This window comes from Echiichthys vipera (assembly GCF_963691815.1).
Source record: "Echiichthys vipera genome assembly, chromosome: 14".
Lineage (NCBI taxonomy): Eukaryota > Metazoa > Chordata > Actinopteri > Perciformes > Trachinidae > Echiichthys > Echiichthys vipera.
The window spans coordinates 18,037,447-18,052,327 of record NC_139839.1 but is presented as its reverse complement, the minus strand read 5'-3'; the positions used below and the strand labels follow the sequence as shown (position 1 = coordinate 18,052,327).

Below are 14,881 nucleotides of genomic sequence, written 5' to 3'. Positions count from 1 at the left end.
TCTGGCAATGAGCGATAGACCTTACGGCCCCAACGCATGCATTTCAAAATACCAATGCACGCAACTGGATAGTCTTACGACTGACAATCAGAGCAATGAACACGGTGACGTATCTAAAACAACAGCAACGAGTCAATGGTAGAGGGTTATTGCGTTTCAATAGTTTTTCAACACGCCCTCCATCACATTCCCCTTAGCCCTTGGTACTACATAACAGCACGCATCACACGGAGGCCACTTGGAGAGCTGAAGGAAATTGTACGGGGAGAGTAGCAGGGAATGAAATGAAACGCACCTGCCCTCGTTCACTTCAGCCCAAACTATCATGGATCCACCACCAGTTGTAGGTTTAGCGCTGTACTGCTTCTTACATATAATCAGATATACCTTTAGACTCATTTCAATGAGACATTTTTAGTAAAAAATTAGAAACTATCTGCTAAATAGGCGAACAGCCCACACATGTAAGAATACAGACTTATAATAAGATATTGTTTAAAGAAAAACTGAAAATGTAGAGCACATCAGAAAGTGAAGCTTTTTAATAATAATAAAAAGTTGCATTATTTATGCATATTGTTCTTCTTTAGAGGTGAGCAATTGCAGGGTTTTCTGTCCATTACTGTCACCTATCCACGGATGTATTCTCTTGCACCAATTGCATAACTGCGATGCATTGTGGGTGATATCCGGCTCTGGAGTGCACATCGTCGTTCACTCAATCACTCAGCCCTCCGTGGGTTGATCTCACCAAGTTCACTTCAGTTTTTCCGACCATTTATACAACACTTAAGATAGCCCCAGGGATTCCCCCGAGGGGAAGTGAACAATCGATGTTGAATGGGATCGTACCCATGTTCCCCGGGTCCTATGTTTCCCCCTTTGTATGTGACTATCAGTGCCAAATTCCACGGCATATAGGCCTATGTAGACCCTAACACTACCCCCCAACCCTGACCCTATCCCTGACACTAACCGTAAGCCCTAACACCAACAAAATTCTGAATTAAATCAGCAAAGGCAGAGGCTTATGCGACCGGGGAATATAGGACCCGGGGAACATAGGGATGACCTCCTTCAGACCTGCTAGCATGACTGTAGGTGTTGTTAATACTCCATGCTATCATGTGTTGAAATGTGCAAGTGATTCAACTGTTTTTGAAGGGCAATGACAATGAAGAGGCCTTACATTATATAGTTAGCATGGTTCATGTATGGAGTATTTACTGTGTAAGGCTTTGAATGGATGTGAATGACCTTCATGCTTATGGCAGAACTCCTTCTATAGTTGGTACATTCAGTGTTTCTCTTTGACCCCATCCTTCATAATTTCGTTATTGTGAATTGTGTGCTGAACCACGACCAAAATGCAGTATTTGTTTTTTAACATGACTTTGACGGCGAAAAACTGTCATCATCCGGTTACGCCCGCCCACAACAGATAGTGTAGTACGATTTGATCGATTTGATTGGTGATTTCTGATATCAAACGGTTCGTGCCCAGAAGCATCTACAGAGCAAATAGAAATTTGCTAGCGGTGCGTCTGGATTGCCAGGGTATAGGAAGGGCACAAAACACATTGAAATTGAGAATCAGACTTTTCTTTTTTTTTTTATAACAGATTTTGTTAAAATCTGGTGATCACATTACCCACAATGCAATTTAACCACCGACTGAAATGTGGGTGTTATGCTAATAGCGGCTAATGTGGCCTTGTGCTGCTAGCCTGTAGCAGAGATGAGGAGCGGGCTACAGAGGTCCGGTTAGCGTACCTGTACGTACTATATAAGGGCAGCTGCAGTACATACTAAAATAAAAACAAAAAGTATGTCATTTCGAACTCAGCATCAGTGTTGCTGTTCATTATTCCTCCTTCCCCCCATTTTCTCAGCCTTTAACTTTACTCAGCACACACATCAGATCTGCTGTGTTGAAAGGCCAGGGTGAAACTGGTAAACTAAACAAACACAGGCATCCACAAGAATAATGCAGAAGAACTGCACCTGTTTGGTGTTACTGGTAGAAGATGATGCTGTAATACAGGATAAAAATCTTCAAGGGCGGCTGCACCGGTGTTTTATATTTGACAGACAATTTTTCAGGAGGACACGATGGGCCTTTTGTAAACAGCTAAATTTACCCCCCTCTTCATAAACAGAAAAATGTCAGAGTGGATGATCTTCTATTCAGTTTTGAATTCAGCATGCTTCACAGCTCTTTCAGCGGATTACATTATTCAACACAACACAGATCCTCCTCAAAATTACAGATTCACAAATGTCTTCTGCAACAGACAATATTCAGCTTGTGTTATCCAACAAGAATAGAGGGCAGCAATAAAATTAACACTCAGCTCATCTAATATCATACAATTCTATTGTCAAAATGGGAACAATAGCTTTTTGTTTGTCAAGGTTAAATAGGCAGCCTGTTCTGCTAAAGGAATAATGAAATAATATATCTGGGCTCATAAAGCAGTAAACACTACTCAACTACGGTAAATTCCCCTGATCACTGTCAGCAATGAAGATATGCATCATTTACTTTATGACAGAAGGGATGTGGATTTATTTTTTTGCACTGCGGGCTCTGTGCGTTTCTGTTCAGAATACTAACACATGCTTCCTATGCATGATTAATATCCAACTGGAAAAATCCACCTATCTTTACTTTCAATCAAGCACCATCTTGTATCCTCCATTCGCTAACAAACACCCACACCTCCCTGTCATTGCTGTTGCTCTCTCCTTTTCTCCCTCATGAATTTCTCTGCTTCTCTTCAGCTCTCGCCATCTCGCCAAACTTGACAGGTAAGACGCAGCGGCTCCAGTATCACCAACACTGTCTTACGTCTACCTGAAACTTGGGCTTTGCATTTTTGAGGATCTCTGCCGCAGACAGCTGCAGAATCTTTTTTTTTTTTGATGTTGGGAAGAACCTGTGGTGTATGTGCACAGCAGAGCCGAGCCTACAAAGTGAATTCTTAAAGCTCTGTTGCTGTAGGGGAATAGAAAGGAGCTGCTGTCCTCGCCTGAAAAAGGAACATCACACCAGTGAGGAAATTGAACATTATGCATGTAGGAAAGTGAGAATGCGGAAAAGGATAGAGGAGGACTCACGCTGAGATGTAGAGGTGAGTTTTCCTGAACTAAGTCGCTGGAGAGAGCCTTGGGGTTTGAGGGAATTGATATTGCACTCTGATAAAGTGAGGACGATGACTTTTTGTGACGATAACAAATAAGCTGTTTATGCGTTTGCTGCTGCCTGGTGGGAAGTTATTTTTCTACTACTGTCAGTGCCTACAGCGATACTGGAGGACAACAGAGCAGCAGAACTTCAGATTGTTTTCCTGAGGGAGAAGGAGGCTTGGTTGGTCTCAGTCACATGGGAATACCTGTCCTGTCCCACGGTCACATGTTCAATAAGAGAGGAAGGCAGAGGACACGGCACAACTACCAAATTATAAAGGATGGGGTCAAGGAGAAACACTGAATGTACCAACTAAAGAAGGAGTTCTGCCTTAAAGCATGAAAGCCATTCACATCCATTCAAAGCCTTACAAAGTAAATACTCCATACATGTATACACTATACTAACTATATCATGTAAGGCCTCTTCACTGCCATTGCCCTCAAAAACAGTTGAATCACTTGCACATTTAAACATAGCTATAATAGCATGAAGCATTAACAACACCTACAGTCGTGCTAGCAGGTCTGAAGGGGGTCATCCCTATGTTCATGATTTGATTAAGCATTTTGTTAGGGTTAGGGTCAGGGTAAGGGGGTAGGGTTAGGGTCTACTTCGGCCTAATTGCAGTGGAATTCGGCACTGATTGTGGAAAAAAATAACAGGCCAGGGAACATAGGACCCTTTCTTTGAAAAGCGTTCACATACAAAGCAGGTAACATAGGACCCGGGGAACACATACGCTCCCATCACAGTGACAGTGCTAACGTGCTGATGCTAAGCAGGTTTACTGCTCACAATGATCACCATCTTAGTTAAGCATATAGCATGAATACTAATATTGGGTATTAGCACTAAACAAAGTTATAAACGTAAATGAGTATTGGACAAACTGAAAATACTAGCGATAGATGAAGAGTTCATCTATTCAACAATTGCTGTGATATTTCACTTGATGAGCTTGTACACATACATTTGGGTATATGGAGTGCATACCAACCCACTGTAAAGATAAGAGTTAGTTTTTACGGGCTGCCTAGATTAAAACCTGGGATTCAACAAGTCATTCAGATTCTGCTCCCACTTCTGCTTACATTTCATGGACACATATCTATGAACTGTAATCCATTTTCCCATCATGACACATAAATCATCTCTAACAGTTCATTGGACTACTTATGGCTTATTTCTGCCAAAACAACAAAATTGACATACTGTATTAATAGTTGCAGGTTATATCAAAAAGGATAGAAAATGTTCAGTCACAAAAACTAAAAAGTAATCATGGTCCTATTCCACTTGTGTTTTACAGGGGATCTTCAAATGAAACAGCTCTACTATGCTGGACGGAGGATGCCAGCAAATCTTGTAAATGCGCTGCCTGACAGACACTGATTCAGTGTTTCCTCGTGGAGCCGAGCGGAGCAGCTAAGCTGTGACATATTCTGAATGATGATTTGCAGGGTGAGAACACACAGCCAACATGCCGCCCATGTTATTCTAGGTAACATACACCCTTCACATTCTGCCAGCAGCTGTTTAGTGTTTCAGCTGGACAGGATGTACAGGGATGTTGTAGAAATATCTCAGGACTCTGTGTCTGCCACCTGAGCAAAGACACATTCCAGTGGGCCGCAGGTGTTTCCAAACATTATCACAGCTGTAATCATGTCACCATTAATCTGACTCCTCCTCTTCTGCTATTTCCGCTGTCTATTTTAGTAATCAGCACTGCAACTGGGGCTCATCACGATTGAGATTGGTTTAAAGAAATTCAAACGACACAGAGCATTTCTCCCCTATACAGGAATGTTAACTCGTGCAACCAGACCATATGTTTTTAGCAGTGCAACACTACGTCCCAATCAGAGTTCACAGAGTTCACTAAGAACCAATTTTCTGCTTTAACAGAGACATGAATGGGCTCAAGCCCTCCCAGCATGCACTAGACAGCGGGCAATAACACTGAAGAGGTTGGTTGAAAACATATTATTACCCACTTTTGGTATTGTAGTTTTTCATATATAGGAATCTGTATTCTCTAGATTTTTGTGATCTGCATGTCTTTGGGCTGTGAGAGGGGGGAAAGGATTTATTTTTTTACAGATCATGATGCAGGGAAATAATTTGTTACTATGATAATAATATTTTCTGATTTTATCCAATTAAAGCCCTATGGGTCACTTTCCAGTGCAATTGTTGGGCACAGGAATATAAAAAAAATAAAGTGCACTTCGTTTATGTGCAATGTCTCTGCAGAAAGACATGAAAAGGTTAAAAGTCAGTATTCGATTTACCTTGGTACTGATTGCAGGAATAAAGCAGCTGAGGTTTTGAATTAGCATGTCAAATAAAAGGTCAACATTGAAAACATATATTTAAGGTCACCGCAGCCCCAAACTCTCTCTAAACAAGTAATTAACTGCACACCTCCCTACACAACCATGGTTGATGTCTGTTTCCAAAGCATATAATTAGATCTCTGTTCTGTGCCAAATGCCAAAAATCCACCAATGACTTCCACATGAATCCATTACAGTGTTTGACCTTTAATAACACTGTGATTCAAACGATCTGTTCCAATACTTTTGGACATCTTCCTCCTTCAAAACTTTTTGAGCTAGTTTATATACGTAAATTATGATGGACAACCCCAAACATAGATTTCAACCTACATTGTCAACCTATTTTAATTTCCGTGTTTGAAAATTCATCACAATTGTCAAAATTAAAATGGAAACTTCACTGACATAAAACGTAATTCACAATGCACTTTAGAACATAATTTTGTTGTACTGCAAATTAATTGATTTTAAAAAGGGTTTTGCAAATGAATTTTCAGATTGCATTCATTGTGATACGTAACATGAAAATAATAATAAATGTGTTTACTTACTTTACTACGTTTACCATCTTAGCTTAGCGGACTATCAGTCTCTTTAAGACCCACTCCCAAAAACACCCACTCTGCTCATTTTCTCCAGGTTTTGAACATCTGCACCGCCATTGCAGCAGAAGAATGACTGTAACAGCACTGTAACAGCACTTTTTTCTTTTATATAGTATAGTTGTGACATCACAACCTTACAGAAGTCCTAACGGCTCTTTTAAAGGCATAGTTTTTGAATTTCCACATTTCTCTGTGGATTGAGCGTTCTGATGCTTTCAGAGTATTTATGCAGCACCTCCATCTGCTTCAAAATCAAAAAAGACATGGTACCTCACTTTTTTACGGTATGGGAGTGCAGCTGAGGCTGATGGGAAATTCATTAGTTTTCCAATCCAATTTCATGACAATCTTTCCACCAGTCGTTAGGATATTTGAGTCAAACCCCCGAAATTGAAACCTGCAGGTGGCCCTAGAGGAAACCATCAGGGGATCAACACACCCATTATGACTCATCCTCTGGGCAGTAGGAATGTGCGTACAAAATTTCATGTCAATTCATCCAATAGTTGTGGACCAACGGACTGACATTCACAGAACATTGCTAATAAAAATTAAAAAAGAAACCAAATGCTCATGCAGGTTTCTGAAACTGCACATGAGCATTTGCGTAGTGACTCTTCCCAGCGTCTCAAGCTGCACTCATTATACTGAAAGGCACGTTCAGATACGCCAGTTCAATTTCACGATAAAATCCCAGTAAATGTTGTGTTTTGAGATGAAAATCTGACCGGAGGCGAAGTACATCAGGTTTAAATGATCTCTGTGTTATGACATTTAAGCGGTTCATATTTGTATCCGCATTACAGTCTGCATTGTTGTGCAATTCATCCCAGTTGACCAACCACAGAGAAAGCAGAGGGCATATAGGGACTAAAGCCTGAGTAGGTGTTTCTCCTCAGGCGGTGTGGTTGCATGTTGGCTGGAATTCCCTCTTCTCTACAGATTACAGCTTTGTAAAAGCACACATCTGCTTACAGCGGGTTACCCCCAGCAGATACTCATACGCAAAGATCGGGGCAACACTGGTGGATTAGCCCTAATCTGAGAAATACAACTGGATTCAGCCCACATGCTAAAAGAATATGACAGAAGGAAATCTTCAGCAGCGATACACAGACATGGCCTGTGGCTACTGAAGTCTTGCATGGAAGAATACGCTTTAATATTCACTGCACCACAGAAAAAGCGCTGCTAACACTCCACCTACACATGCTTTGCATATACTGCAAAACATCATCCAAGAAGCACTATTACAAGAGACAGAGGAATTCAACACACTCTATTTAAAAATGTTGTTATGCTGCAGAAGACACAGGAACAAATGGATTCACATCAAGAACATATCAAGAAAAATGAGTCATTCTGAAAATGTAATGACTGTAAGCAAATTAGTTTCAATTAACACATTATAACATCCAAATTCTTCATTCTAGTCCATGAAATTATTTCATTTTATTAATTAATATAAATTATAAAACTCTTAACCTTTTCAACTCCCTACTTTTGGTATTATACTGTATGCATATGTAGGATTCTGTATTCTGAAGATTTTTGTGATCTGCATGTCTATAAAAAATGAATGATAAACTAATGAGGTTTGAATTTTTTCAGGACATGAAGGGGTTTTGCTTCTTCTCATTCAACAGTTGAGGCTGATTCAACTTGTCCAAATCTGTGAAAGCGACCCCTTCTTAATTATTCACTGCCCTAACGGCATCTTTGGTTTCCCTTCTTGTTATTCCGTGTACTTCCCAGCTTGTTGTCCTTGGATCATCTCAGGTAACATTTAGTCAAAAGCAGCAGGGCTTTCAGAGGCATGCCTCCCTGAAGGACATTGTGTAAGACTGCAACAAAGTGCTGCAGCATCACTGTAGCTTGTCAGTAGTGATCACCGTCGCTCGGTTACAGCGCTGACATGTACGCACATTCTGATGCACAGGATGAAAAACATAACTGCACATCTCCAGTGGCTTGCCCCCGAACCTATTCAGTACAGTTCCGCCATTTTAAAACATGACGACGAGCCGGGATTGAGCAGCTCAGTTTGAGAAATAAGATTCTTTCTTATAATAGCTGTGAGCTGTGAGCCTGTTTGGACCTATGCATGTAGCTTTTTTGCAGTGATGTCTTCAGTCAACTGATATTTAGAAGCCTCTGTTGTAGTTGGGGCAATTTCTTTAGCAGCACTGCTCCCTTGTTTAAAGGAAGCATCTGTGCTGCATGATGACCCATGAGTGTTGTGTTCCCCTACAGCAATACACCCTCTTATTAAACTAAGGGTATGTGTTCATGTCAGTGAAAGTATCGGTTAGTAAAGGGCATTGCCTGCAAGTGAAATGACGCTTTCGTTAGATTCAATTATTCTAAAGACATTCTGAAAGCGTATATGTTTTTATTACGCTCCGAAATGAGAACGCTATGACAAATCTGAGGATGAGCACTTGTCAACTTGGGGCAGGTCATCCGAAGTGACAGGGCTCTGGCTGCAGTAGCAGTAATATTTTTATCGGTGCGTCATGATAAAAAGACATGGTTTTGGATAAGTGCCTCTTTCTGTTCATATGGTGCACACAGAAACAAGATGTCTGTTTGTCCAAATATTTATATGCAGAGATGGTGAATATGTTTTTCATGGTGCACAGGTTTTAATAATTTAATTTAGGTGTGCACAATGTTTTATTGCTCTGATTATCAGTGACCTTGTTGATTTTGATGCTACTATAGAAACCATTTAAATAATAATGTGTTGTGTGCGCATGTATTGCTCTGACCAAAGAGCAGCTTAAGATAGAAACTATCATGCAGAATTCACCTCTCAGGCCAAACAATTTGACAACCTTGTCCCATGCATCATTCACGACTTGTCGGTTTAAATGAGTTCTCACGGTTATGATGGATCCAAGTCTGTTGTTTTTATTGTTCCAGCATGTTTGTTTTACTACACTAACGACAGCAGAAATTGTGAAAAGCAGGACCAAATTGACATTTACTTTTAGATATTACAGTATTTTCAAAAGCTCTAATCATCCGACTTCCAGAAACCTTAGAGCTTCTGATCGTTTTATTAATTTATTAATAAACGAATAATTACATTTTGTATTTTTCTTTTATTAGAGTTTATAATCCAGTATACAGCCAACTATGAAAAACATGACTTGATCCTTTCCCTTTATGTTTTTACTAAAAACACATTTTCTTTAAGTTGGTTAAATTACGAATTAGAATTTTAAATGTGCTGCTGCTGCTGCTGCTGCTCCTCTGTCCCCTGACTGCACTGTTTCAGATAACGAGGCAAAAATTAATGTTGAGTAATGATGGTTTTAGCTCAGATCATCAGTGTCGTAAGCATATTAAATTTGCATATAATCACTGCAAAAACTAAAATGTCCTTATTAGGACAAATCTTATGAGTTAATGTATTCACCACAATCTTTAAAATGCAGAAGAATAAGAAGTAGAAGAAGAGGAGGAGGGGGAGGAGGAGGAGATCTGGCTACATAAACTGGTCTATGCTGCATTAGTAGGACTGTCCATTGCCTACACAGTGAAGTGCTCTAACATTAGCCTCTGTCTGAGCAGCATCACCCTGGTTGAGTCACAGCAGAGGGAGGATAGGTGGCTATAATAAACACTCATAAAAAAAACACTGTCACATTGACGTTTAATCAAATTAAAAGTTAGAATTCTGGAAAAAATCTGGTCTGAGCAGATGTTGCTGCCACTTTATAGTGGATAAGGAAGGTTTTTTTTAATTGCATGATGTGGCTATTTATCTATCTATTTTCTATCACATAGAATGGCAATATCTACTGTAATTAAATATGGACACAAAAATGTGCTAGATTCAGACATTTAAATTAATTTACAAGCATTTTACACTCACAGAAATTAGTGTGACACTTAAGTACACATTGAGTAACCGCTTTGGAAATAAAGATATGAAATACAGCATCTGTTCCTGCTGTCTGCCCTGTCACCATATCCAAAAACTATCATCACCGTAATCTCCCACCTCATTGTTCAGCCGGCTCTGTCTCCGATGTCTCGTCCTGACCTGACCTCAGTCTTAATGGATATAACCTTCCCATTTCTACATTTATGCACACACATCTGTCCCGGCCTGGGGCAAGGTGTCACATCAATACATCCTGCAGATTTACTCCAGCCAGCCACAAATTGGTGAGATAATAAACACAATGGCACAGTGAAGTTCTCTTTGTCAAAATCAATTAAATCAAGCCACAACGGCTGCAAATAGTTTGCTGCGATGCATCATTGGCAGTTTATAGGTTGTTTTTTTTTAAGACGTTCATAGCTGCTATGCAAGCATCAAACTGAAGATTGAGTGTCTCTGTCCAGCGGAAGTTGGAGAACAGCCATATATCAGTAGAGAGGGACTGAGATAGAGAAAATGAAAGCTTGGTGAGAATTGATTTTCCCATACTGGAGAACAAACTGGAGCCACACACAAACACGTTACTGCTGGACTATAACCTTCCACCTATTGATCCACGCTGCCAATAACACAGTCATTTGCCATCAGGGTTTTGTAACAATCGTTATATACTGACCCAGCTGGAGGACAGCAGTGTTGTCAGGCTTTATTCCACTCAGGATCCATACAACAAACACAATAAATGAGCTCTGAGCAAAAAAACAGAATTCCTCTCAATTATGCAATATACAAAGGTTTTGTACACAATCCCAAAGATCACAAGCAATAAGCAGATTAAAAATCTCAGTCATCTTAACACTTGCTAATCTTACAGTATCAGAATTACCAATGTGATCAGTGGGAAAGCACAGCAATGATTAACCTGACTCGCCAGAATAGAAATGTGTCAAATCATAATCATCACATTCATTTGCTACATCGACACCTGCCAGGCAAGCAGGGCATTATGTAATGTGGACTACTAAAATAAGAGTTTGGTGCATTTCCAAGCAATGTCTTAGTCACAAGCTGGCCTTGCTGGTCTGCATAATGAGCTGCTTACTGGTCTTTTCAACTGGGAAGCATCTAGTTTATCTTGCATCGGCTTATCTCGCTGAAAGTAATCCTACTGATTATCTTGGTTTTATTCTTATCCTTTAGGAAGGAAAAACTGTAAGCCTCTTTCAAAAACAATGGATTCAGGTTCACTCAAAAGGCATCCTGGCTTGGTCCGAATCTTTAATATCTGCACCATCCAAAATTATTCTGTAATTGCTTTTTTAATTTAACATGCCTCTATTTCCCGTGTTAAACTCTGCGGAGCTCCACAGTGTGGCAGGAACACATCCTTTTAGTATTGAACAACTTGCTGGAAGATGAGATGACGATAATAAATAAATAAATGTGGCATTAGAAGCATTTTCCTGTTGAATGAATATATAGGACAAACCCACAGGTTAAAGAATACTGGATGGAAAACAACTCATTGACACGTCACAAGAAATGTTTTTGCTGGATGTATAATTTCACCTGATTGCATGCTTTTGGCCTCAGTGAAATGAAAAAACGGCCCAGGTAGAAGTTTGTGCTTTACACCTGATCCTGACGAGCCAAGCATGTAATATTCATTTCTTCCTCTGTGACAACTGCTGAAAAGCCCTTCCCTGACCCCACAGTCGCCACAGTGTAATCACTCGGCAGCCAGCGGTGTAAAGTTGTGTTCAAAACTGCGTCAAGGAGTGAATGTGAAAAGCTGCTGCTTCCTCCCTGCAAGACTCACAAACTGCATCACATCAACAGCATTTTGCATTTTCATCGTAGCCGAGCCCTAGATGTACAAGGTACAATTGTGTTAAATTTTCCCTTCTTTTTTGGCCTTTTTCTCACTTCATTAGGTAACACAGTCGTCTCTACAGCAACTGACATAGCCTGGAAAGCCACAGCTGATGCTCAAGCATGGAGTGTGAATTGCAGTTGGTGGGAAGAGGGATAACAAATTAATTCTCCAGGCAGAGGTTGGTGCCATACATGGCAGAGAAATGACTGGTAGACCAATTATGAAGCCATCTCACACTCCACAGCCCTTCCTCTCAAATCTATCATGTTTGTAGAGATGACTGCATGGATTATGGTATGTTACAGTTGATACAGTGGGGTATCCAAGGTGTAGCAAGGAGAATTTACGCCACTGTGCTGTTGGTATAACCTAATGTGATATTTAAAATTAGTATTACATGGATTGACAAATTGGACTCAAACACATGGACAGGTGTGCAGCCGCGAAATGATGGCTACTAATGTGCATTTGACAAGTGGTTTTAATTTGAGAGAGGGGATTGTTTAAAGGTCCCATATTGTAAAAACTTAGATTTCCACATCTTTTTTAATCATAAAGCAGGTTGAGATTCTATATAAATACTGTGCAAGTATCAAAAAGCTCAATCCACAGAGATATGCACACAGCCTGTATTCAGAAACTGTGTCTTTAAACAGTCATTCCCCAGCTGCAATGTTGGTACAGAGAGGAAGACCCCAGAAAGCCGACCAATCAGAGAAGACTGGGCTTTTTCTAGAGGGTGTCTTAAAGAAACAGGCACTAAAACAGAGTGTTTCAGACAGAGGGTGAATACAGGTATATTCAGACAGACAGCATGAGGAAAAATAAAGATAGGATCAGCCAACACCTTAATTCACTGTTTGTTGTCCCCAGTTTCTAGTACAGCCATCTAAGTGCCGCTCACCAGCAACTCTGGAATTGCTGAATTACTCAATTTACAAAATCACTGTATTTGGCCAATTACAGGCCATCATGCTCCGTCATCCAGCTGGTGAGTTTTGGATGGCATGGCTGAGGAGTTTGTATATTAGGCCAGACATTTGGCATGTGTTTTTTTAAAGGTGTTACATCAGTCCAATTTATTCAAACGTGTATGTAATTGTCCTACTGGCCTGCCAATGAGACAATTACGGGGCGTGGATGTTAGACTCCAACCTGCATCATACCTTCTGGGAACAATTTGGAAATAATAATTGCATCACGTTTTTTGTTTTTCTTTCTGTAGGTTGTTTTTTTTTTTAAACCAAAAACAGTGACAAGCATAAAGTTTTCGTGTTATTGTTATTATGGAGAGAACATAAGTTTATTACAATGTGTAACTATACTCACAGGCGTGTGTGACCGAAAAGCTGTTGGAGGACTCCAGGTTGTCAACATTGTAATTGAGGTTGAAGGGCTTCTCCGTCACATTCTGGTTGGTGTTATACAGCTGGACAGCGAACCTGAAGGCGCTGTGCTCCTGCACTGTAGAGCGCATGAACAACCCACCTGCAGGAAAGACAATGTCACATATAGCAGCGCTCTGATGAATCCCCAACATGCATGAAGAATGCACCTTTAACTCTGTATTACTTATTTAGAGAGCGGGGGGAGATGCACCGCACAATTACTCATTATTAGGCAGATGATGGATCAGTTCATTTTGAGAAAGGACGCGCCAAGAAATGCATGTGTACTGCCTATAATAATAATGCACTGCAGATATTGAAACGTTTTCACAATTTGGATCAACTCTATTTTTACCAAACCGCCTACGGAGAAGACGCGCAGGATCCTTCTGGCTGTACGAGAAGTGAACTTGGTCATGAATTATGCAAATAACCTCATCAAGTGCGACTTGCGGAGACGTGTCCTATTTAAGACTATATGTGAACAAAGGCGTGTGTATGTAGTCTGAGTATCCCGTTGAACTTACCGATGTTGATTTGGTTTGGAAACCCTGCCAGCGAGTCCCCCCAGAAATACACTAAAACAAGGACTGTCGCTATTGTGCGACGCCACATTTTTCTCCGAGAAGTAAAAAAAATAACTCCTGGTCTGGATGTGACAGAGGGAAAGCAGGGAGAACCATGTACATGGGGGCTTGTACGCAAAAAGAAATCCACAAGATGCGGCGGGTCTCTCTCTCTCTCTCTCTCTCTCTCTCTCTCTCTCTCTCTCTCTCTCTCTCTCTCTCTCTCTCTCTCTCTCTCTCTCTCTCTCTCTCTCTCTCTCTCTCTCACTGACTGTGGTGTGCACCCACGTTGAACGTGTGCCAGCGCAACTGCAGCGCCAGCCCCTCTGCTGCTGCTGCTGCTGCTGCTGGAAACCAAAAGCCAGTGTTTTATCTCAAAGATGGTGGTGGTTGTGGTGGCGGAGGAGGAGAGGAAAAAGCGGATCTCCTTAGTGTGGATAAGGACCAGTGAAATGGGCCAGAGAGGGAGAGAGAAAGAGAGGGAGAGAGAGAGAGAGAGAGAGAGAGAGAGAGAGAGAGAGAGAGAGAGAGAGAGAGAGGGGAGGGGGGGGGGATATCAAACTTGGTCTGACGTTGAATTATAATAAGAGCAGCCTCTCGTCCTCGTCCTCACGTCACTGCAGAGTTGGTGTGTGAGGCGGTGGAGCCTCTGCTGGTTTTGGTGTGTGTGGTGCAAAGGCAGAGCAGCACACACCAGCATCTTGGACCAATAGTTTACTGCTGACATGTATTTGTATCTATCTGTCTGTCTGTCTATCTATCTGTCTGTCTGTCTGTCTGTCTGTCTGTGCCTCCCTCCCTGTTGTGATCAGATGTGTATGGCTGCACTCTTGCAGCAGCAGTCCTGCACACTATAGCAGCATAATCTTAGGCTGTCCCCTGCAGGTGTTTGAGTGCAGAGACTGTACATGTGGGAGCTAATGCACTGATTTATCACTTTTTAATCACTGGTTGCCAAGTGGCCTCACAAATGCTATATATTAAAATCCTAATGGACTTACCTTTGTTACACTCTT

General features: G+C 41.0%; 1 protein-coding gene across 1 annotated transcript in view; it reads right to left on the bottom strand.

The window, feature by feature from the left end:
• The window catches only part of gria3a (glutamate receptor, ionotropic, AMPA 3a), a 71,926-nt gene extending 57,984 nt beyond the window's left edge, over positions 1 to 13,942 (bottom strand). The window contains exons 1-2 of the mRNA XM_083927465.1: positions 13,827 to 13,942; positions 13,241 to 13,399 (exon numbers count right to left, since the gene is read on the bottom strand). Of these exons, the coding sequence (XP_083783591.1) occupies positions 13,241 to 13,399; positions 13,827 to 13,914 (247 nt within the window). The 5' untranslated portion in view covers positions 13,915 to 13,942. The remainder of the gene's footprint in view (positions 1 to 13,240; positions 13,400 to 13,826) is intronic.
• Positions 13,943 to 14,881: the final 939 nt, after the last annotated feature.